Here is a 26,284-nt window from a genome sequence, read left to right as displayed (position 1 = left end):
TGTGGGGGGTCGCTAGACTTGCAATACTTGGAGGCGCAAACTTGACTTATTTGTCTGTTTGCTTACTTGGGAAATTGAGTAAAGCCAGGTTTAAAATAGCTTCGTATCTTTAACATTTATCTCTCTCTCACACACACACACACATAGTGGTGCCTTGGTTAACGAGTAATCCGTTCCAGGATTACCGTCTAACCAAAACCGTCGTTATCCAAGGCGCGATTCCCCATAAGATTTAATTGAAAATCGATTAATTTGTTTCGGCTCCTCCTCACAACCATAGTACATATTAAAAATGCAGATAAAACTAATTTAAAATGTCATAAAAATATATATGGTAAATATTTTATTTATTATACAGTATATCTATTTGCTACAAAAAATTAACATTAATAAAATGAATTGTTCATGAAAACAGTTTTCAAATGCCAAAATTCTTTTTCTTGATTCTTTATTTATTACCCAAGTTTCAGATCCGTACAGTACACCGCTGCAGATGCATGTTTCCAGTACTCTTAGTTTTGCAGACTGATCACTTTACTTTTCCAGTGAGCCCAATTGTCCTTCTGGAAGAAGAATAATTGGGCTCACTTCGGAGTTTTTTGACAAATGGACCTGTAAAAAACATGTCTAGGTTGTTTGCTTCTGCCTCTTTTTTAAAATGTTTCTGAAAAACTGCATGGACTTTTCATTAAATAGATCTGCAGTTCTGATAACCTCAGATTTGTTTGGATTCCATTTCATAGCAACATTTTGAACTTCCTCCCACTTTGCCAAAACATTTTTGATTTCATCAGTCGTAATTTGTTCTCTCTCTCCATCCTCATCTTCAGATGAAATTTCCATTTCCTTTTCTTCACACTGCTGCTGAAAAGTTCCTTTAGCGCGTCAGTAGTCAGTTCTCGGTCAAGGATCTCCAATCTTCAACATCTTCTTCCTCTACTTCCAAGTTAAGATCATGAGCAGTTGCCACAATATCCTTTCCCAATTTGTGTCCTTCATCTAAAGTTTCTTCATTACTAAAGGAAGAACACAGTTTCCTCCATGCTGCTTTGAGACATTTAATTGTTACTTCTTGCCAAGCCTTTACAATTAGCCTAATTGCTATGACAATGTTGAATTGTTCCTTCCAAAATTTTCTTAGGGTTATGTCGGTAGCCTCACACATTTCAAAGCACCTGGTAAAAAGTGCCCTTGTGTAAAGTTTTTTTAAAATTTGCAATTATCAGCTGATCCATAGGTTGAATCAGAGATGTAGTCTTGGGAGGAAGAAAAATCACCTTGATAAAATCTAATTCCTCTGGTAGCTCTTCTTGTATGCTCGTTGGATGGCCAGGTGCGTTATCCAAGGTTAAAATGACTTTTAGAGGCAGATTGTTTTGCTCAAGATAGGCTTTGACAGTTGGTTCAAAAACTTCGCGAATCCAGTCTCTAAATTCTATTCTTGTGACCCAGGCTTTGTTGTTAGACTTCCACAAAACACCGAGATTGGATTTAGAGACATTGAACTTTTTGAATGCTCGGGGATTCTCTGAGTGGTAGATTAACATTGGTTTTATCTTGCAGTTTCCACTTGCATTTGCTGCTAAAAGCAATGCTAACCTATCATTCATTGGTTTATGTCCAGGAAGTGTTTTTTCTTCTTTTGTGATAAATGTTCTGTTGGGCATTTTCTTCCAAAAATAACCCAGTCTCATCACAATTGAAGACTTGTTGAGGTAGGTATTCTCCTTCTTTTATAATTCTTGTAAAGCTATTGACAAATTTATCTGCTGCTGCTTTGTCAGCACTAGCCGCCTCTCCGTGTCTGACCACACTATGAATTCCTGTTCTTTTTTTAAAGTTGTCAAACTTTAAAAAAAGAACAGGAATTCATAGTGTGATCCCGAAGTCTTCTTTTTCAAATCTTGATAAATCTGTTTAGCTTTCTGACAGATTGCATTTTGAGATGTAGTATTGCCCGCCATGTCTCTTTCTTTGATCCAAATTAGTAATAGATTTTCCATTTGCTCAAAACAGAAGCCCTCTGACATTCAACCTTGAAGTTCCCTTAGCAATCTTAGCTACCATAAGTTCTTCTTTCTTAGCCAAAATGGTTGATATTGTAGAATGACTGGTTTCATATATTCGAGCTAGCTGCATAACTTTCACACCTTCATGATGTTTTGCTATTATTTCTTTCTTCTGTTCAATAGAGGAAATTTTCAATAGTAAAAAATTCACTCTATAAAAAAAGATACGCAAAATACGGCATTATTACAAATTGTACAACACTAATACAGGGGATACAAAGAACATATCGTCACCTGAAAATAAAAGTAAAAGTTCAAAAAAAAAAAACTTTTTGAAATAAAAGTAACAGTTAAATTCGAAACCTGCAATTTTTGACTTAGTGCATTTTGCTTGTAAGGTGACGATATTAGATACAGCACTTACCGTAACATACATTGATTAGCAGCTTATAGATACAACGCTTATTATACAGATGAGATAACAGGCCGATTTCTTGTCTATATGAACCAACACATAAAAAATAAATGCTCAAATACTAATTTTCATCATAAAAACATTTATAACCACAAATTTTAAAATAAAGCACAGTACACTACAAGAAAAGAAACAATAAACGGAAAACGTAAACAGTTGGCTATGATGGGTCAAACATATCTGAGCTTCACAGCTATGACGCATGGATGTTCTCTATTCAACAATGTCTTCCCGCGCGTGGCTGAGGCGATCGAAAAATTCTGGTTTTTTAGATCGGATAGAGGTTCACATAATGGAGAGTCGTTAAACAAAGCCTGTGTCGTTAACCAAGAGATTTTTTTTCTTATAGTCATCGTCGTTAATCAAGTACGTCGTTATCTGAGGCCGTTGTTAACCAAGGCACTACTGCATATTGTTTTGGTGGGTAGTTTTTCGAAGCAGAGATGTTCAATATTAATCTGAAACGTTTGATCTCCACAATCGTAGAAAAAAACACAGTGGCATATAAGGCTGCAAAGAAGTATGCTTGCGCGCATAATATTGCTTTATTTTCTCTCCATTAAATATAATGGTATCTGATTTCTTCCAGTTTTTGGCCATTAAAATCTTTATTTCGACAAGAAGGAAAACACTCACTTGATCAGAAGTGTACGCAAATTTCATAGCTATCTGTTTCGGGATTGGTCTTAAACATTTTCAGTTTCCTAAAGTTTGCTGAACATATACATCAATTTATTAATGAACATGTCGTAGTGACATCGTTTCCCCTAATATAAGTTTGTTTATTATTTTTTATTATAATATTTAATTATAAGTGCATTTTCTTGAGGAAACATATTCGCTCAATGATTAGCGATTAAGATCGAAATGTCGGGATGTCATGTCATTCAACACACTTGAAAATATAGCACAGTTGTAGAAGGTATTATCGAATATTATTTTATTAAGCTTATTAAATCAGTATACAAATATGATAAAAATGAGACGCCATTTTAAATGTGTAGTTTCGAAATAAGGAAAAGGGTTTATACAGCAACTTGAGAGTTACAAAAAAAAAAAAAAAAAGAAAAGAAAAAAAAAAGAACTCACATTTGGAATAGGTCATATTTTAAAAATTATAGGCATGACAATATATATAAAGAGAGAGAGAGAGAGAGAGAGAGAGAGAGAGAGAGAGAGAGAGAGAGAGAGAGAGAGAGCAGTGTTAAAACATTGGAATTTTATGGAACGATCGAAAATAATTTCTTAAACCAGTCAGTATTGATCTGAAATATGACGTCATAATTTAACGTTGAAGTTACATGCGGTAATGGAATTGTTGACTACAAAATGCCAAAAGCACTTAGTTGCAGTCTGTTGCAAAAATGGTCTATAAGCCTAAAATCGTTTTTTTTTCTTTTTATTTCTTAAGATGGGGGGGGGGGGTCCTAAAATGACGTTTTTTTCCTGGTTACTTGAACTTTCACATTTTCTCTTTCACAAAGTGTAAACGGCTTCTTGCTCCCTACATTTCACGTTACAAATAATCAAAAATACTACACTGTCAAGTATTTTATAGTTGTTTAAATTTTCCAGATATTATCTGTCCTATTTTTGCAGCTTCAAATTACATATTAACAATATTTAAAATCATCTCTAGTCCTCGACTCTTAATGTACTGAAATTCTAAAAAAAAAATTAAATAATTTTCTAAGAAACTTATTCTTTGTGACACACCATAATTTTTAAATACACCTTCCTCTCATAATAAAGTGCAATCTAACAAATGATTTCTAAAATGAGAAAACAATTTTTTTTTCACTTTAGATTTTGATTCTGATTTCTTTTTAGAAAATGTATATATTTATTTTAATAAGTAATCATGTGCCAACAGAAAAATATCCAGAATACCACAAAAACGTAAGTGCAAACAGGATGTTATGAAGGTTGTTTGTTTCGTTGGTTGGTTTGTATACCATGGCTGAAGCAACTGATGATATGAGGTCAGTGTTCAATGTCTGCAAATGGCGTGCGTTCTTGCGGGCAGGTTTGAAAAATCCTACGATTGGAGGATAAGAAACCGTGCCATTTCTGTAAGAGACTGGTTCGCTTACCTTGTCGAAAACTCCTTACACTTGAGCCTTGCGTCCTATAATGTATTCGAACCCAAAGCTTATTTTCTAAAGAGATATCAGGTTTGATATGATGCAACCATCGTAGAGCGACGGCAATCATCTAAAGACCATTCTTTTCCCACAAAATAGCGTGGTAATTTCTGCTACCATTTGAGTTAATAGGCCTGTGCAGCTCGGTAGAAGTGGCGATTGCATCGTCTGCGCTAGGCCGAACGAAGATAGACTTATGGTTCGAGTTTAGTCGCCGACTGGAGGAACTTTTTCTAAGCCTTTCTTCGACCGGTTCCCGAGTTAGTCGATCTCTGGCACGGACAACTGGTCCCCCCCCCCCCCCACCCGGAAACTAGGTTTTTCATCCCGTAAACTCAACCAAGATGGCAGCACTTGTTTGCTGGTCTCTTCATTGGTGGCTGTCTATAATTAGTGATAGACATGGGCCAGTTATCTCTGATTTGCTACCGATAGAGATTGAACTGCCCACTCAGTCTCCAAAAGCTAGACGGTTTAAAGGCCTCGCCTACTCCTTTTATTTCTTATAAGGGAATAAAAGGCGTTAACTTGTTTATTATTTATTATTACTATTTTTAAATTTGAGTTATCGTGTGAAAATAAAACGAATCACTTTTAGAGAATGCGACTGATGATTCTTTTAAATTCAGAATTTGGGCATTTACTGGTCAACTAACGGCACTTAACACACTACTGCAAACTAATAGTATTAGGTAATACTATTACAACTATTATGAAACGAAATGTGGCCTTTATCAGCAAAACCGGAATAATTATCATCTCATTTTGAACAAAAGAGAGAAAATAATTCTAAAGGTATTATATGAGAGGATGGAGGACTATGGAGAGGAAGGAAACACCCAAAATATGAAAAGATTTTCACTAAGAACTTCACTGTTGGCAAAAGTGGTTAGTGTATCCACTCTCCAGCCAAATGACTGTAGGTTCGAATCCCGGCATGGATGTTTGTGATGTCATTCATACATACACTAGGTGTACTCTCCTAAGATGGACTGGGTCACAATGGGAGAAGCAGCGCCACTCTCCCCATGAAGGCGGGAGAGGACATTACCCACTAATGAGTGAGATCAGATTCAGCTCATACTTCACTGTTTAATGCCGGAGATTAACTAAAAAAAGCATTTAGTTAAAATTGCATTAGGATATTTGTAAGTACCATATTTAATATGTAACTTTATAGTATAACGAATTTATTTCTTCCCATTTTCCAGTAAAACTTATTTGCAATTCAAGTGTAAAAAAATTGAATCAAGGAGCTGCATATGGGAAAACTATATCAAGAGTTAATTCAAAGCAGACACGGTATCTCTTTGGGTCTTGATATGCTTCGGCATGTTAAGAAAAAACTGTAAGACCAAGGGATGTTGGTCAGCTGAATTTCTTACTGAATGTAATGAAAGAGATATCCTATATCACCTTAATATATGCTGCCAACAATAAAATGAGAATTTATTTAGGAAATTAATTTTCCCATTTGCAACGTAATTGGGTAGCTACAATTCATCAGTTTTTACTTTCAATGCTCTAACTTAGAATATTAGTAGTATACTGACTTTTTAGTTGAGAATATTGGTTATTAATACTTTAAGTGACATCTTCATCTCTTCATCGTTTCTTCTTCTTTGTTTGGAATTAAAGGAAAACATAAGTATAATAAACTGACTGAAGAAAGGCGACATGATATTGCCAGTAGAATATTTAAAACACAAAGAATTATTCTACCAGTTCATGTATCGTCAACCTAATAGTCTCTTCTTTGCATGCAGGTGGTGGGTTCGAATGCTACCGCAGCATGAACGTTATGGGTTTAAGAGTATTATCTAATCCTTCTCACATGCACGATTTTGGACAATTTTTTGTGCGTCCCACTTACGAAAAGTAAACCTTATGTAACAGTAAAATGTACACAGATCGCGTTATGCCTGGTGGATTTACCTGCATTTTAGCACACCACACTTTTCACTTAGTCTTGTTAATAATACTACGAGGGAAACTAAAAAGTAAAAACAATTTTCATGTAACAAAAGATAGCCTATCAAAACACGGAAGTTTATGTTACTCTATGTAATTAAATAAATCTGAAAGATTTCTTTCTTTCCAACGAGTCAGTAGCGCACCCAGAGGGGGGGGGGGAGGGGGTCCTGGCTTCCCACAAAGAAAAAGAAAAACAACACAAGAAAATTTTCCAAAATCTTTTCCTAATTAAAATTCTTTTTTTTATTTATGTTGTGTCGTGTCTTCTATTTCTATACCACTTGTGAATTAGCGATCATTGCAGATGCTCAGTCATAGGTCGTATGCAATGCGTAGTGTGTATTCTCACATCGTCTACTCAACTCCCCCTCCCCCCAAAGATTAAATACTGAGTGAGCGACTGGAACTAGTAATAAATGCAGTGGATTACTGTAAAAAAGTGTTTTTTTTTTAATCTAGACTGGATCTACCTTTCTAGATTTAATATAAAATTATATTAATCTCTCTCTCTCTCTCTCTCTCTCTCTCTCTCAGAAATTTTACAGTTTCTCTTAAATGAATATTAAAAATACTGTCTATTAAGCTATAGATGTAAGTCTTCTCTTCCCACGTCTTTGCACAGAAAGAAGACAATTTTTCACCCGAGTAAAACATAATCCGTCTTTTCCGGAGCGATGCTCTATTTCGGAGATTGAGTTCTCCATCATACGTGACGTGAAGGTTGAGGTCGCCTTTATCATACGTGACCATCGGGTAACTGTTATCGCCTGTTTTATCTCTCCACAGTGCAACGACTTCTGTTAACCTTTTCTATCTATAGTTAAGAATCACTCGTAGTCAGTTTTCTCTGAACTAATAATCTTGTGACACAATTTGTCTTTCCCACATCGCACCTAATAAACTCTCTGATTATTCCACATAGTTACCTTTCATACGTGTCATGCGTTTAGATTGTAAACGGTGTCCTATTGACTTTTTGAGCACGTTGCAACAGTATATCAGGCTTAACGCAGTGTTCATGCAAAGAGGTTCAATGCATGAAATAATATTTCAGATATTTCAGAATTCTTCCTAGATTAAATATAGAAATGTTCAAAAAAATACACGTGCATCTTCGGTATTTATCTACTATTAGCTTTAGTAAGTGCCCAGTTAAAAAACTCATAATGAATATTAGGGCTAAAGTAATTTTTCAGTTGAGGCTAAGTGTCTGTCTCGAATCAAAATGGTACAAACTTTCTTCGATTTCCACTGCCTAAAAAGTAGAATTGGTTAACAGGTATGCTGTTGTTTGAGGCCTCATCAAAACAGCCAGTTTTGATGTTTTGAGGGGGAAAAATGGAACTTTCACAGACATAATAAGCGCCTCCGTAGTGCAATTGGAAGAACGACGGTACATTGCGCCCTTCGATTGGAATAGGCCTAAATTCGATTCTCGTCGCGACGGGAGGAATCTTTATCTGGACGATTTTCAATCGAAGGTGAGTTAGCCGATCTCATACGGAGGTAGCAGGGTTTTTTCTCCCGAAAACTCGGGTTTTTCATCCCGCATACAGACAAATCGGCCCTTCATAAAACACGCAATTTACAGACATAGTGCACTAGTTGTGGTGGTGGTGGAGGTGGGCGGTAGATGGCGTTGATGGAGATGATTCGTAGTAGAGGTTCGGTGTAGTGGTTGAGACAGTTGTAGGTGTCCTCCCGCGATGAGTCTTCGGACTCCTTGGAGGTGTCAGGAATAATAATAATAATAATAATAATAATAATAATAATAATAATAATAATAATAATATATATCAAGGTAGTGATAATATTCCTGGAAAGTCTTTACGTAACAATAATCACGGTAAAACTTTAGCAATACTTAACTGAGTTCGGTATTTATAATATGGCTTATAATTCTAAAGTTTAATATTTTTTGTTTAACATATTGTATTAAAAGTGTCTCACTTTCAATCAAAATTGAAACGGTTCAACACATTTAGGCAAAAACACATGAACAGTGAACACAAAATTTTAGTATTTTGTGGTAAGTGCACAAAACAAACAATAAATATTATTTTACGGGAATTATTTTGTACTATTAACCAAAATTAGTAGCATTATTAGTCGAAAAAAAAAGCGAAAAAAATAATAAGCAACGGAATTTTGTTGTTCACAGATTGTAACAAAACTGTAATGTTTTACTTCCATGATGAATTAAAATTTTCTTGTTGCTCAAATGTTGTATTCTTCTGTTATTAAACAGTTCTCATTAGCGTTTAATTCTTGCATTATTGTTTATATTGTTTCAGTTATTTTACACTTAGTTTATCTAAATCAGGTTAGTTTGAGATTACTTTAAGATTCTGTCGGATTTAATTTAAAGTTATGTAGTTTTATTTTTCTTTTACTGTTTAAATTTAAATATGTTGATTTTACTGACATAAAATTTCCTATAAAAAAGAAATTCTAAATTTAAAATTCCCTTCTTATAGGAAATTCTACCTCTTTCTTAAAATGTTAAAATAAGGCTCTCTATTTTATAATACAGATAAACTGCAGACTATTTATATTCACCATGCAGAAATAACATGCATTATTAACACATAATTAATATTATATAACTATTTCCAGTAATTGTATGGGACACAGTTTATGGAATTTAGTAGTTTATAGCAGGCAGATACAATCAACTCTATTTTAATTAAAAAATTACAATCTAGTTCTCTCGGGAGAGAAACATATAATACGCATATAGTTGACGATTTATTAATTTTTTCTTGATAGTCCTAAAACATCAACAGGTATATTTTCTATTCATAATCGTTATTTTAATTCATCCATGACGTATCAAATACGCCAAGTTAATATTGAAATAAGAGAAGTCCTCTTTAGCTCATTTTAGCATTTTCTTAAAACTTCGTGTCATTCTTATATAGATATTTGAATACATAAGGCACAGCTTGTGTATAAAATATTAATTTATAGATAAAATGCATAAAATTATGCATACTTGAAATTACTGTTTAACACTTACGAAGCCGAAGTTTCTAAAACTGAATATAGCATTCGGATTTTACCCGATTAGTTTCACATACCAAGCTTGAAACCTAAATTTAAGGCTGTTGATTTGAAATAATGTCATCAATGTAGCTTTTAAAATACGTACTGAAACAATTATCCTCATTTGTCACTCTTCTATTTTCAACCACGGTCAAAAATAGGCTAAAAACGAGAACTTTAAAAGTGTATTTTTCGTGTTTATATAAACAAGCAATTTTCAAATAAAAAAAAGTCGGTTTTTCCCCAACAAAACTGAATCATATGGTAGGTCGACTGCTATTTCAGGAAAAGGAAAATTCGCTTATTACGCTTCGATTCCGTGTATCATTCAGTGTACCATTTAAGCCTATCCCATCCTTAAGAGTACGATATCTACAAGAACTTCAAGGTTCAGTGACTGCATTTATTGTGAAGTAGTAATGAGGTGCACGGTTCGTTGACTTGTGTATGATAAAAGTGAAATAAAATAAATTTATTAGGTCACTAAGTTCAATGACTGGTAAAAGTGAAAACTCTTTCGACTTCTTTAACAATCAAACTGGTGGCTTTCTTTCGCAATGCATGCTTCATTAGAAGTAGGAGGAAAAATGTATTCACCCGTGGACTGATATGTTCTACTGCATGAGGGAGATTACATTATTCTGCGTGTGATTTATGATGGTTGGCAGTAAAATTTTTGTTTTTATTACGGGCTGATGTCTTTCTATTACCTTCTTCTGATCTTCACTTAAATTCGCTGTGTGATTCGGTGATGAGGTACAAATAGAACTATTTGTGACTTCTGAAGGTGAAACATCAGTTGATCACTACGCATCATTTTTTCTCCATCATTAAACACAATTTGTTCTCTCTTTTAAATAAAAAAAAGTAAAAATAAATAAAAATAAAATAAAAGAAGACTGTTCAAGCGTAAACAATCTATACTGCATCCACTAGATTTGTAAGATATGTGTAAATAATCTTCACATTAAAAAAAAGGAGAAAGAAATACTATCCGATAGATTTATTATCATTCTAATCAGTTATCAGCACCTAAAACCGGTTTGGGGAGAAACGTGTTTAGTATTATAAGACCTATTTCTGAAATTGCGATACCCGATTCATTACATTTTCTCTTTCCACACCGTATTTTTAGTTAATGTTACACCCGGAATCTCTACGAGATCTCACAGTGATATTTAGTGTTTCGTTGCGATAATGTCTTTCTGCAAATCAAATTAACTCAGGAGGTTGTAATTAAGCTTAATAAGAAATTAATCAAGTTCAAATGTGTGTGTGTATACGCTGGATGTGGTCGATGCGATTATCAACCATTTATCTCCATCTGATGATTTGTTTATTTAGCGTATGATGATACAACGGCCGTGTGGCCCTTTTTACAGGGAAGTACGGCTCCATCTTGATTTTTACCCCCCCCGCGCCTCTCATTTTTATCCGGGTTCAGGACCGGCATATAGCTGACGAATCAGGCCTATGGTCTTAAGTATTCCTGACTGTAATCCGTATGTGTTCACGGGGCCGGTTTGCCTGTTTGGGGGGACGAAAAACCCGCATTTCCGGATGAACCTCCTCCATTTGATGAGATTGTCATTAAAAGAGCTGGTGAGTATCTTGCACAGTAATAAACATTGTGTATTTGAATGTATCGTAACATTAACATTATTTCTAATAGATTTTTGTATCACTTTCTAGCACTCTACGGCCATAAATATTGAAATAAATTTAAATGTTGTAGATCAATAATTGAGCTGAGTATGGAATTACACTCGAAGCGACTGGCTATGATATCACCTATATTATGTCAATTAACTGCGTGTGTAGGTTTATCTCCAGGATGAAATACGTAAATTTCCAGGAGGAAACACCCTTCCACCTCTGTAAGATAACAGCATGACAAGATTATTATAAATATTGCGGAAAAAATACGTCTTACCGGAAGAGAATGCTAAAGAAGCATAAAAGTATGACTTCGGCTGTCCCGTCAATCCAAACCATTTAGTCTGAAGTTGTTTCTTTGTACGGACGCTCTTTATACATCTTGGCAGTCTAGTATCATCTTCAGAAACCAAAGAATGAAGAATAGAATAAGTTATGCATAAAAAGTCCTACTGAAACTGATGATATCTTATGAATAGCTTACAGAGAGGCTCTCTCCCGAGAACAAGGATTTCGATAGTTTAAAACACCTTAATAATGACAGAGGATGTAGCAGGCGATCCTCGAAGTAAACGACTAATAGCCCTGAAATGAAGAATTGGTGGCCGAAGTACGCAATTTACTACCATGCGACTGTTGCTGAACTCTGAGAATGCTAGCAAGTGAATTAAATGCGAAAAAAGAATCGATAAGGTCCATAATTACCCACACTTGTAAAGAAGAAAATAATGCGCGTCGTTGGTTCCGGATTGTTTTTCTGATTAGGAAAAAAAAAAAAATCAGACAACCGGATTCTTGCAAAGATTTCATTCATTCGAAACAGACGATAGGGAACCTGGTTTTCTAAATAGCATACTTATTGAGGAAGAGAGTCGTTGTCATTCTTCTCCAGTATGTGATGGCACTTATTTCCTCTTCCCGAGAAATAAATGCCATCACAGCAGATGACATTTTCAAGTCTTTTCAAAGTACGCTGTGACAAGCCTTGGGGATTGTTTTTAGGGTTTAGTAAGATAGTTTTCTTATCCATATTTTGTCTTATTTGAATTTACTCGATATTTGAACTTTATTTTGGTCTCAAGACTTGTTATGTGCAAACACATTTCTTACTTATTTATCACATATTTATCACTAAACCTTCCAAAAAAATCGCAGCTTAATCACTTGAGAGCATGAGCACAGTTGGAGAATCTTGACTGCCTTCTTGCTATGCTTTAAAACTAAGAAGATCTATGACACAATCTTAGTAGAATGAAAATATTTCAGATTTTACACAAAGATTGAACATCTCATTTTGCTTGATGGCGGTCATTACGTTGCACTGTTTATTAAAGAGAACGTGCTGTATTCCATCGGCTTCGAATTTAATTTTTGCCAGAGGGTTTCAACTTCCGTAATACTTAACGTCCAAAACACATTTTCTACAATGATGCAATTTCTACAAATCACTTTTCCTGAACAATGACGTCATCATCAAGTTAAAGTTAGTGAAGGTTCAACTAACTTTAACAGTTAGTGGAACCTTCTAATGACCGAAACACTTCAGAGGATTTGTGTTATTCTCATATCGTAGTATGTATAAGAAACTCTGAAGTAATCTGGGCCTATTGCTGTTAAAAAAAAAAGAATAAAAATAAAGGCAAACTATTTCGTTGCCATTGATGCACCAAATATTGACTCAATGTGTGGCGAAACATGTTTTTTACACTCAAGTAGAAAATTTCCTTTCCTGAGAAAAGTGAATAGAAGTGAATGATGGATTTCATGTCTAAGACAACTCACGGAAGAGACGTCGCCAGTAATTGAAATTAGTTTTAAGGAACGGTACAATTCTGGAAAAGATGGATAAAAAAGTGTGAGTAGATGCCTTAAAAAATATGACATTTTTATGAAATAATATCGCTTCATCACCCCTTTCATCGCTTCAGAAAACTATTTGCAGATTAAATTAAGGGGATAAAAATCCCTTATTATTTTACAACCAGTATGCGAAACTCTAAGATCGAAAACCACGATCTAAGAGTTTCATGCCGAAGAACTATCGGCGAATCCAAGCGCAAGTGACCACCTGGCAGTACAACACCAAGGCAACTCGAAGCAAAGGTGGAGCAAGCTCCCTCAATATTCTTGATATTTTCTCATAATGTAAAAACACACAGCTCCTAGGAGATGTAATACTGCTTTACATTATGAGGAGAGGTCACTACCCAGACCGGTAGTTAAAGTTAAAAAAAAAATGTAAAAACCAGACCGTTTAAGGATAGTGAGGGAGCTTGCTCCACCTTTGCTTCGAGTTGCCTTGGTGTTGTACTGCCAGGTGGTCACTTGCGCCTCTATTCGCCGATAGTTCTTCGGCATAAAACTCTTAGATCGTGGTTTTCGATCTTAGAGTTTCGCATACTGGCTGTAAAATAATAAGGGATTTTCATCCCCTTAATTTAATTAACTTCGCCAGAAAAAAAATAGCCGTTTGGCTTTTCATCTTAGTTTATTTGCAAAGATTTAAAATATCTCGTTAATAAAAAGAATGACATCTGAAGATTTGAGATATCGATAAATAATTAGACAGCTCGTTTTTTCAATACAACACTTCGATATACGTCCTGATTAGCATTGAATTCAGTCATTTAAATATATTCTTCTTTTTCTCATCAAGGATTAGATATTCGCTTATTCCAACTTCATTGCTCTTTCCGCCTTTCAATTATTACCCCCCCCCCCCCCAGCTTCGATTCTATATATATATATATATCTGCCTGCTTCTTTTGGCAGTCGATATCTTTCTATTCTAAAAATGCTCTTCAGTTTCTTTCGATATCCTTCAGTCTCTTCATTAAAAAAATGAAAAAAAAAAACACTTCACTCTATTCTAATATCTTAGCTTTTTATACGATCTAATTTTGTACATTCCTTAATTGTTTAAGAACAATTCTTATTTCTGTCTGTATTTTATTTTCATCTTTTTTTTTTTTAGCATTTATATTTCTGAACTGTATAATGGAGTGGGAGAGACTTATTTTTATGAAATTTAAGTTAGGTTCCTCGTATTCTTCTTCTTCTTCTTCTTCTTATTAAGAGACCTTTTAATCGACCAGTAATTTAATTTTTTTGTGAAATGTTTTGGTTTTCGGATTTTCTGAATTTATTAATTTTCTCATTTATATCTTTTGTCTTTTAGATATATTATCATGCACCCTTAATAATTAATTGTATAATTTATTCCTTTATTTTATCTTTGATTGTCTTTGATCTAATATGATATCTGTCTTTAAATGCAGTGATTTTTGTTTTCTTTTGCGAAATCTTGAGATTGTATTGTTGGATTTATTTTATTTAATTTATAAACTAATTTTTGAAGCTTATGTTCATTACACACACACACACACACACACACACACACACACACACACACACACACACACACACACACACACACACACACACACATGGTTAGATATTATTAGTAGTACGTGACACCTCCAAGGACTCATCGCGGGTAGGTACTCCGCTACACACATCTCCACCACTTAATTCTACCACTATACCACCATCAACGCCATCTACCGCCAATCATTACTATTGTGGTGGTGGCCACCACAATAGTATTTTTTTATCTGCCTATTCCAATTGAAGGGCACGTTGTGCCCTTCAATTGGAATAGGCCTAAGTTCGAGTCTCGTCATGACGGGGGTAATCTTCATATAGACTTTTTCAATGGAAGGTGAGTTAGCCGATCTCATACGGAGGTAGCAGGGTTTTTCCTCCAGGAAACTCGGGTTCTTCATCCCGCATACAAACAAATCGGCCCTTCAGAACACACGCAATTTACAGTCAAAAAGTACTAGCTGTGGTGGTGATGGGCAGTAGATGGCGCTGATGTAGATGATTAGATGAGGTTAGGTGTAGAGATGGAGATGGAGTGTTGTACAATAGGTGTCTCCTCCCGCGGTGAGTCTTCGGACACCTTGGAGGTGTCACGAAAATAATAATAATAATAATAATAATAATTAATAAGTATGTAACTTGTTGACAGCATATTCATTATAACATCCGTTATAAATAAATTAGACACCTGAGATTCGCTGGATAATTTTCATTACTCCAGTCTTTCATGAAGTGGAGATAAAAAAAAATCAATATTTACCTCTCTTCATATTATTAAATTGCTGATTATACATCGCAGCTGACATTTTTAACAGTTATCTTTTTTACATACATTTTTTTTTTTCGGATTTATTTGATGACAAGTTTGCAAATAAAAAAAAAAAAAGAATAAAAAAACCCAGCAAACCAGGCGCCTACCTCGGTTCCAGATTCCATCGTAATACGTGGTGTGAAGTATATGACACGAAACTTACGACAGACTGCTTATTATAACAAATTATTTCTGATCATAGAGTATCTTGGCGATTAATGAAGCTATTAATATTCAGTAATGTGCAGTTGGGTAATTTTTCATCTATTATACCAAAATAGTTGTAATAAACCATGTATTGTGAACGCGCGTCACATTTTTTTAGCCGTTAGATAGTGATGATCATGAGTATGCATACAAGTAGACCGGGATAGCGACTACTTGTAATTAAAACTGCAAACAACTTCAATTACAATTAGCTAACTCACTTTGGGAAAAATAAGAAATAAGTTGGCGATTTATGTTTACGCCAGAAGAAACTATATCGCGGAAATGTTACACCTCGATTATTATTATTATTAATGGCATTCCACCAGTCATTTGTCATCCCGCCTCGTTATCAAATAGTATATTCGCGGACCAGCAGTATTGTTTAGAAAAAAAAAAAAGAAAAAAAAACACGTTTTTCCCTAGTAGGTGAAAAAAAATCTGATAATTGAATTACAGAGCTTTGTTTTAAAATATTACTACAAATACTAAATTTCTTTTAACAGATTTTATAAAATGTATATGGCATCGACCTGAATGACCTGTGGATCTCAATATTACGAGTATGATATAGCCCTAACTTCATAAATTTCTTTATAGGTCAGTGTCATTGAGTTCACTTCCTAAAATCCATTTTACATAACAACTGCTTGTAAAATGATACACTAATCAATGGTGTCAGAGTGATTATTTCTAGTTCAGTACCAAGGGATGCATCATATATCATGTGATGCACATAAAAATCTCATTTGAATTTATGATACTTTTAGTATTGGTTATGGTCTGCTGTCGATTGTGATCGCGGCATTCTTTTATTATGATTTGTTTGGCTTCTGACAGATGGGAGGATGTCAAATAGTTTATAGCAGTGCTGTAAACCTGAAAATTCCCGGAAGAGAACTTGAGCAAACGACAGTCATATTTCACTATATTTCAAAACTTGTCAACAAAGAATGAGAAGACAAAACACAGAATGCCTATATCTAAATAAATAAATGAAAACATGAAAGCCGCAGCGAGATGGTTTTTTTCAGTGTCAACAAGAAACTTATTTCATAATTATGCAACTGCATACAAAGAAATGCATTCTTTTAAATGTTCAGAATTAAAACCAATAGATGTACGGTTTTGATGTTTTCCTTGTTTTCTAGTAGGGCGCGTGTTCCATATTTTGTTTATTGTTAGTCCACCAACAATTCTCCATTTCTTATAAAATAGTCAATTCCATACAAGAGAGGTCGAAGCAAAACCTATAACAGAAGAGAGCAATGTGTAAACAAATTCTTAAGGGATAAAAGAGAACCTTCGTAGTTCTCGGGAAAATAATATGTTGAAACTGTTCCAAGAAACAGAAGCTGTCAGAATGATGGATGAGAAGTTGATGCAATAAGTTTGAAGCTGGACAGTATATGGATATTGACCAGCAGATGCTCATGTTTTTATAGACTTATAGAAAGCAGGGAATGAGGATAGCCAGCTCCATAGAACATCGTCAAAAATACCTATAAAAGATGCATAAACTCGAAAGAAAACGCTTATGAAAAGGTGAGAGAGAGAGAGAGAGAGAGAGAGAGAGAGAGAGAGAGAGAGAGAGAGAGAGAGAGAGAGAGAGAGAGAGAGAGTTACGAAAACTGTCCCTCCTCTTGTGCATATCACCAAGTATCTTAACAGAAGTCTTTGGTGCATCAGTCCATACGGGAGAATAGTAGTCTAAGTTGGAGTGAATTTGAGATTTATATAGATAGTGATAGGATAGCAGTTATAAATGTGTAAAGTAATGTCATGAATAGAAGAAGACACCAAGTCTTTTGGAGAGTGAGGAAGCTATGGGTATGATGTATTTGTTCAGGAAAGGTAAGATGCGTAAGTCAACCCAAGAAGAGAAATCTGAACTTGACTGGAGATCAGTGTATCATTGAAATAATTTCAGTTTTCACTTGTACATTGAGAGCCTCCGTAGCTCAGTCAGTATAGACGAAGCCTTTTGGTCGAGGCCTGGGTTCGATTCCCGTCAGTAATGAGGAGCCTTTATCTGGTCTCTTTCGGTTAAAGGTGAGTTAGCCGGTCTTATACGTAGTAGGATTTTTTCCACCTGGAAACTCGAGTTTTTCGTCCCCCAGAACAGGCAAACAGATCCCGTAAACACACATGGATTACAGTCATGAATAGGTCTCAGCCATATGCCGGTCCCGAGTCCGGATAAAATTGGGGGGTTGGGGGAAAGCAGTGGTGAACTACCCTGTAAAAATATCACCAGGAATACTTCGTGGGCAATGCCTATAAAGTCACCTACGGTCGGAAACGACTGAAAGGGAAACCTTGTACATTGTACACTACACAGTAATCAATATTCATCGAAAGAGCGCTCGCGCGGTTAGCCTAGTGGCTGTGCGCTTCGCAACCTATGCCTGGAAAAGGAGTAGCCTAGGTTCGATTCCCGTGTACAAAGTGAGGAGCTTAAGGATCTTCCTCAGCCATAGCCAAGTTAGCCGGTCTTGGGCGTGGACAGCAGGGTTTTTCCCCGCAGTTTATCTGGGATTTTTCATCCCGCAAGCTGGCAAACCGGCCCCGTGAACACACACATGGATACAGTCAGGAATACTTCAATAGGTCTGAATTGTCAGCTATGCCGGTCTCGAGCCCGGATAAAAATAGGGGGGGATTGAAGTGGTGCCGTATCTCCCCGTAAAAGGGGCTCACGGCCGTTGAATCACCATACAAAATGAATAAATGAAGAGAAAGAGCAAATATTAAATAAACAACTTATAAAGTTTTCAATGACCTAGTTGATTTAAATAAAAAAGCATTGAATTTATAAACTCATTAAAATGAGACTATTAAAACATTATATTTATTATATAAAGCCCTTTTTGAGGTTTCACATATGAGTATGGGTGACACCATTAATTAGTAGATCTATTGAGATCCATACATTATGAAATATTAAGTTAAAGTAGGTTATACAATAGTAAACAAAGTCTACTAATTTAATTGGTACGTATGTCTCTTCAAACAAGAACTCGTGGCATACACTGATTCAAAGAACATAAACTATGAACATGAAATAATCAAAAACTAAAGAAAATATGCTTCCTTTATCCATTTATTTTTTATAATCGCGACTATGTAATTGTTATTATATAATGTGCGTAATAAATAGTTGTAAGTTAATATTATCTGATAATAAAAAAATGAAAAAACAAAACAAAACAGATTAATAGGATTAACATATCACATTTCCATTTTTTCAAGATATTTCATTTTTCATTTCTATATTGTGCATATTTTGAATTTCTGGTATATTAAGTGTGGTGATCTTTTTACTGCTTCATCCAAATTAACGAGATTAATTTTAGTCTAAAAAGGTAAAATTTTTTAGTCTTTCCAGAAGTTATTTAGTATGAAACAATTTTATATTCCTGGATGGTAGTTGTTAAGACCGGCATAGTTTAACTTATAGTTCAGTTAGAGTTTAACTAATTAACAAATCAACCAATATTTCTTCCGGAATGTTGATTTTAAACATTCCGGAAGAAAACCTTGACGTTAGGTTAATGTTTGGTTTTCTCCATTGTTTCTCAATAATTATTTCTTTCAATTTTCTTTTAAAATTCAAAATTTAAAACTTCACAAAGTCCGAGCGAATTTAAGAATAGAAGAAAAACTTCAGAATTACATATATAACAACAGTTCGACAAAATGAATACATTTCACTTAAATACGTGATTTTAATTCCACTTGTTCTAAAAGAGTTTAACAAAATCTGTTTGCTAATAAAATACGCAATCGGATCATCCTCGCGTTTCTAGGCCACATGGCAGACGCTCGCTCTCCAAGTCAGTGACCAGTTTGAAGTTCATGACTGTCAATGTTTTTCCTCTCTTTCATGCTAACACCGTGCTATTTATTATTCGAGAAGACATGTACAAATTTCTTCCCAAAACAAAGACATTCATAAATATATAAATAAAACATTAAACCAAAAATAAAGCCCTCGAAGGCAGTTCCCAACATTTTGAAATCCATCTATTTTTAGTAAGCATATTTGATAAGCATAAATATATGCAACGAGCGAATAAAGATTCTTTATTATAAAATTTAATAGAAAAAATAGCAACTCTTCTGGTAGATGAAAATTATTACAGGTTATTTGACTTTTTTATTGCTCATCGAATACTAAATGTTCAAAACAGATAATTATTTTTCTACGATGAACACTATTGACCAAGGATTGACTTTTGATTTAATGGGTTTAAAAATTACATACGATTATTATTATGTAAGCTGTTAAGAAAGATTAATAAAATTCCTATATAATTCCTATATAACCAGCTGACTATTTCGAAAAGGGATTTACGATTATGTTAACTTCATAATAATAACGTATATGGGTGCATGAGTGCGTAAATGTTTTCTCGAGACCACACAGACATAAAATAAGAATTCATATCTGGTCCATTGCTTTGGCGAACATTTGCTAAATCGTTTCTTTTGAAGTATTATTGACAAAACAGCTAAGGTGTATATCAAAGTTTCTGGAAAGGAAGAAAACGTACCATATACTTTATTTTTTTCTTCTTTATTTACAGTCTTTAGTCAGCTAGAAGAATTTTAAAAAAAATGACTAAACACATGAAAAAAAAAAATTCCGAATTCGAGCATTTAGGGTTCTGATTCAACAACCCTAAATTTGGAAAATGTTTTTGTTAAATCTGTAAAATGAAACGTTTGAAGAATCCCAGTTGCGTTTTTTTTTTTAAAGACAGTTTTTAAAACAAAATGACCATGCTTTGTGCTTTGAAGATAAAAACAACTTCCATTTCGTGTCTATTCCATCAGTTTGACTGATCGGAGATTTATATAGCCGAATAAAAATTTTATTGGAACATCTATTGAATTCTTTCCGTCAAAGAAAGTAGCGATAGCTGAAGGGCAAAGAAAAAATAGAAAAAGAATGAAGCTTTAAAATATATTGCGCACAAAAAATAAAATTTATCGCCACTATTTAAAAAGAATGATAAAACAATTTTCGAGGTTTCTCGCAATCATGGAATTTATGAGAATTACTTCAGATGGATTTAAGCTTTTCTGTGTTATTTTACTAGCGGCCGATTCGGCAGAAAGTGAAATCAGTTGTTGACTTTATTCAAATGACTTGATTTAGTTCGATGAATGCAATGCGGCAATAAACTTTTCTAGATCATCCGCCTTGAAAATATTACGTAATAAGATGGATCTCAACAAATGGAATTACGTAGCCAAAATAATTAGATTTTCGGTGTTAATAACACATCGAAAACTTGTCATCGTCTTATCCTCTTCACAGATTCACAGACTCATACAGGACTTTATAATTTGTAATTTCGAGCATTAGTCATTACGTATTCTAAATAGCAACTTTGACTCAACATTCAAAGGGGGGTATTTATCTAGGAAATAGGATATTTCCTCAAACTCATTTTTGCCAGAGTGAATGAACTGTGTGTGTGTGTGTGTGTGTGTGCGTGCCAGATAAAGAAACCGTGAAAGGCTCTAACATCACACCCCACACGCTTCGATAACGTCATTCGGCTATTTACAGATTATTTATGCTAAATATTTCAATACTGTACAGGTAACCCTCGTACAACACGGTACTTATACAATGCGGTTTCCATAAAAAACACGGTCTACAAATGGTAAAAAAATAGTAAAACCCTTTATCTTTTCATATATCTTTCACCCTGCGAATTAAGAATCAAATTTTATCTTCGTTAAATTTGCGTCTGCCAGTATCGCGCATATAGTTATAAGTAGCGAATTTATATTATGGGAAATACCATTTAGCATGCATGTACGTCAATTGTTTACGGTATAAATTATTTATTGTTGAAAATTATCTTCGTTTTCTGCCAGGAAAGTGCATTAAAAATCATAAGTGTGTTAATCTCAAGCTGAGCACTTTATTTTCTGGTGAGTTACATGCAATATGTAATGCTTTTTTATGTGAAAATTTTATTTTTATAGTAATGGCCACTTAGAGGGCTTTTGCGATATGGTTGAACACGAAATTAGTGAATTAATTGATGGAGAAATTAATTGAACTGATACAATTAATAGATGACGAACCAAATGGCGAGGAAAGTTCTGCTGAAGATTCTGATTGTGATGAATCCGTTAAAGAATTCAGTTTAAAGAAATTAGCAGAAGGACTAGACTTGGCAAGAAAGTTAGGAAGTTATTTTACGGATAATGATCCCTCAATGGAGCGCTCCGGAAAATTCACTAGACAGATATTTTTTTTTAAACTCCATATTATAAATTTAACAAAAAATTTGCAGCATAGTAGTAAGCAAGGTCTTATTACTGACTTCTTGATAACTAAACCAGCCGAAGTATACAATTAGAATTATACAAGTGATGTCCAAGAGATTTCAAGTGATGATTTCGACGTCCGCCACTCGTAAATAAAGAACATCTACGAAATGTTAGTGTTGAAGAGAGTGATGACGATTAAAATATGCACTTTATTTTATTTTGCCTAAAACATTTATGCGTTATGTGCAACCATAATTCTGAACACCAGAATTCTAGTTTTAAGAGAACCACCTGGGGCTTCATGCTGCCTCCGCAGTCGGAGAATAACTTGTGCCCTTTGACTGAAAAATATTGGATTCGAATTCAGGCGATTGAAACATTTTCTACAACTTTTTTTTAAAGTAAATTCAGGGAATTCGACCTCAGAAAGATAGATAGATAGATGAAAACGTTTTTTTTTTACCTTGCAAACTCGTGTTCCTCACCTTGCGGAGATTAAATAGGGGATATGCATAATGCCTAGAAAAATCATAGGGGATATGCATAATACATTCATATCTAATCCGTAATACTTAATTGAGAATATATTACTGGGTTGCCAAAATGAGAAAATAGCGTTAGTAAATATTCTACGTAATGATACATCCGAAATAGTGAGACTGCCACCCGATTACTCAAGGTTTGAAGTCAGTCTTAGGGATCAGACGACCCAAAATAGCTCAAAAGTTCCTTGATAGAGATCACAATTTAAAAATAACTCCAACTGATTATTAGTCAGTTACTGACCTCATAAAATTCTCAAAGTCCAATGAGGAAAAAAAGTTGGGGAGATAAAATAATCTTGAGAGAAAGAGGGGGGATGAAAGCTATCGCCGAGGGGAGGAATTTGGTCTAAAGCTAGCTGTGACCAAATTAGCTTTGGGGGGGGGGGATATCACATTTGGTGTCTAGAGCAAAGTTCTGAAATGATCCAATTCTTAGCCTATTTAATGGTATTAATATGGTGTAGATTTCGAATTTTCCGTGCAAAATATTTGCGTTCAACATTTTTCCTGTAAGGCAATAATAAATCAGATTAGCGAATAGCATATAGTTCAACTAGATAATTATTGTTCATATTTCTACTGGATTTCTTTGTACTTAGCTGCTGTCAATCAGTAAATGTACAGACCACATATTCGGAACTTAATTGAATTCAAGGATTTTATCTATTTCAACATTATACATCGAACAAATGTTGCTTTGTACTATACTTATAAGAATGATTGTACTAATTAAATACCTTTGAAAGTTTATATCAATTTCACTATGTTTCTAACTTCACGTTTTATATGAAGGTATTATACACGTTAATTAAAACAAATTATATCCAAATATTATTTAATTAAGTTATACGTTAATTAGAAACAACAGTTAGTGAACGTGGAACTCCATTACATAAAATGATCTAAATCTTCGCTCTATCCGATATTTTGATAAAACGAAGATTTCTCATCTCACTCACCTGTTACGATAGTGTACCAGTTAGGATATGAGTTAGACGGAAACACTGGAGTCACATATTCCGCTCTAACTCCGTTCTCCGCTATCCTGGAGAAACCAGTGAAGGTGCTGTCATTGAGGTAATCCCAGCGCACGCCATCCACAAGCACTAACATCAGTTTCTTCTCATCCGACAGGAGCATGGAGAAGACTTCCGTGGTGCGAAGAAAGAGCACGAGGAAAGCAGCAAGTGTCACTGATCCGAACATCGCGGCTGGCCTTCACCCAGTATGCAGCCACAGTGAAGAAGAGTATTGACGTGCTATGTATGTGAGCGTGTGTGTGTGTTATGTGTTTGTGTGTGTGTACACGGACGCATGCAATAATTTCTCCTCGGTTCGGAATTAGAGCGGAGTTCAGTCATGTGGTGGCGCTTGCAGTCAGACGAATACTCAGATTGGCTGCTATTTTCACCTTTCTTGTCGGCCCGCAGGTTATATCGGCAACCAGGAAAGTAAAATGCTGACCCTCAGTTTCTTAGCGTAAGTCGAGCTTCGGGCAAATCGCAAAAAATATTGTACTTTCCTCTTGTCTCTGACTTCCCCGATACTATAAAGTAATCGTTTATTTTCATATGGATAGCAACGTAGTGATATCGTGGCAAGAAACAGAGTCCTCCCCAGGAAAATAGCGTTCAAAGCGAGAAGTAGGTCAGCAGGAAAACCTGCATAAGACAGTAATGAGTAGACATGCAAATTGGAAGAAGGGATGGCTGTGTTACGAATACATACAAGAATTACGTGGAGAAAGTTTGAGAAGTGAATTCGGTAGGCAGAGAAATGCACTGGTGGATGACAAAAAAAATTCTAGGCTAAGGAGAAATATTTGCATATATTACTAGTTTACGGAACAAACTGATGGATTAGGCCAAGCTTCATTGGACATGTCTTTGAAGATAATTAAAAACTGAAATTTCCTCCAGTTTTAGATATACAGTATATACTGTATATATAATTATAAGTACGGAAATGCGTTTGTTTTTTTCAATTTCATCTTCTTTCCTCATGCCATTTCCAAAATGTTATTAACTTCTTAAAATTTAGTATTTCATTATTTCGAGATGGAGTGCTTCATAAAATATGTTCACACCTTAGCTTATTATAATGAAACTAGTTTGTTCTTCAATATTGCAAGAAATCTTTTTAACGAGATTCGATTAGCTATCCGAACAGCTAGATAATTGGCTATTGTTCTAGATCCACATGTTCAGATTTTGGCTTAATCGGATGGAGGGTATCCGGAAAGTGGGGATATTTGGCAAGTAAACACTGCTTGTTGTGTAAATTTATTATTTGTAGCAAACAGGAAAGAAAATTGTAATCCTTTGTATGAATTTTAGCTTCTTTTAGTGCTAGGAATTTTATGTTCCACGTTAATAGATTACGAAGAAAAAAAAAGAACAGCTTTAGACAGGGCTGTCGCTAGAATAGATTGCGCCCTGAGGCAAACAATTAAATATATCGCCCCTGATGGATTATAAGTCAAAAATATAAGGAAATCTCCAATTGCCATTTTGGTTTTATTATAACAGAAACAATGCAAAACGATTATGTAATAATATTAATTAAATGTTTGCTCTACGGGGATATCGCACAATAAAACTCTTTATAAGCTCTTCTAAATTTAAATTATAAGTTGTGTCAGCCTCTATCGACATAGTTGCTAGACCAACCAATCTTTCTTGGGTCATTGCTGCTCGCAAATAATTTTTAATCAGTTTAAGCTTTGAAAATTTTTTTTTGCGCACTTGCTACGCGAACAGGAATTGTTAACACTATCCTTATGACGGTGGTTACGTTGGGATAAATTTCTACAAGATTTTGGTTATATATGATAAAATTTGGTGAGGACCACTTTTCTCTTGTATTATTTTTGAGAGAATTTTTAATTCTTCAAATAAATCTATTGCATCTACATCAGATGTAAAATATGTTGTTGCTGTAATACGGCGCCTACTGCGAATCCAAGTATAACGTTGGTGTTAGCTGATAGTTTTTCTAAACATTACGACAAAGCCTTGATCCTAGTTCAAAACAAAAAAACAACAACAAAAAAATCCCATAGCATAATTTCATCACAGCATTAAACGGATACAGAATGATAAACAATTCTGCTAGAAATCATTATACCCAAAACTAAGCTCAAAAATGTATACTTGAAAAAATGTCATGTTTGGTAGGATCATTCCCCACCCCAACACACACACACACACACACACACACACACACACACACACACACACACACACACACACACACACACACACACACACACACACACACACACACACACACACACACACACAGTGCTATATGAGAGGTGACTAGACTTTCAGCCTCCGTAGCTCAGTAGTTATAGACGAAGCCCTTTGGTTGGAAAGAACTGGGTTCAATTCCTGTCCAAGATGTGAGGAACCTTTATCTCGTCTCTTTCGACTAAAGGTGAGTTAACCGGTCTTATATGGAGGTAGGGGATTTTTCACCTGGAAATTCGGGTTTTTCGTCTCCCCAGAACAGGAAAACCTGCCCAGTGAACACACAATCTACAGACATAGGACACACCAGGAGGTATAGTGCCAACCACCTTATCCTCGAGGCGGTTGCAAGAATAAAAAACCTCGACACCTTAAAAGGTAAAAGAGGAGGATTAAGAAAGAAAGAAAAGACTAAACTTTCATGAGTGGGCATAAAAACAAAAACAACAACAATATGAATAACACTTCCAAATGCAGTCATTTGAC

General features: G+C 34.9%; 1 protein-coding gene across 1 annotated transcript in view; it reads right to left on the bottom strand.

Annotated features, from left to right (window-relative positions):
* LOC150093653 (glycerophosphocholine cholinephosphodiesterase ENPP6-like) overlaps nt 1–23,797 on the bottom strand; it is a 63,484-nt gene extending 39,687 nt beyond the window's left edge. Inside the window, exon 1 of the mRNA XM_090413101.1 lies at nt 23,507–23,797. Coding sequence (XP_090269227.1) covers nt 23,507–23,753 — 247 coding nt within the window. The 5' untranslated portion in view covers nt 23,754–23,797. The remainder of the gene's footprint in view (nt 1–23,506) is intronic.
* Nucleotides 23,798–26,284: the final 2,487 nt, after the last annotated feature.

This window comes from Typopeltis vanoorti, chromosome 23 (genome assembly GCF_054136105.1).
Source record: "Typopeltis vanoorti isolate ZY-2024b chromosome 23, IOZ_Tvanoo_1.0, whole genome shotgun sequence".
Lineage (NCBI taxonomy): Eukaryota > Metazoa > Arthropoda > Arachnida > Uropygi > Thelyphonidae > Typopeltis > Typopeltis vanoorti.
Note: the sequence above shows the minus strand (reverse complement) of the source record. Positions and strands in the feature narration are given on the sequence as shown.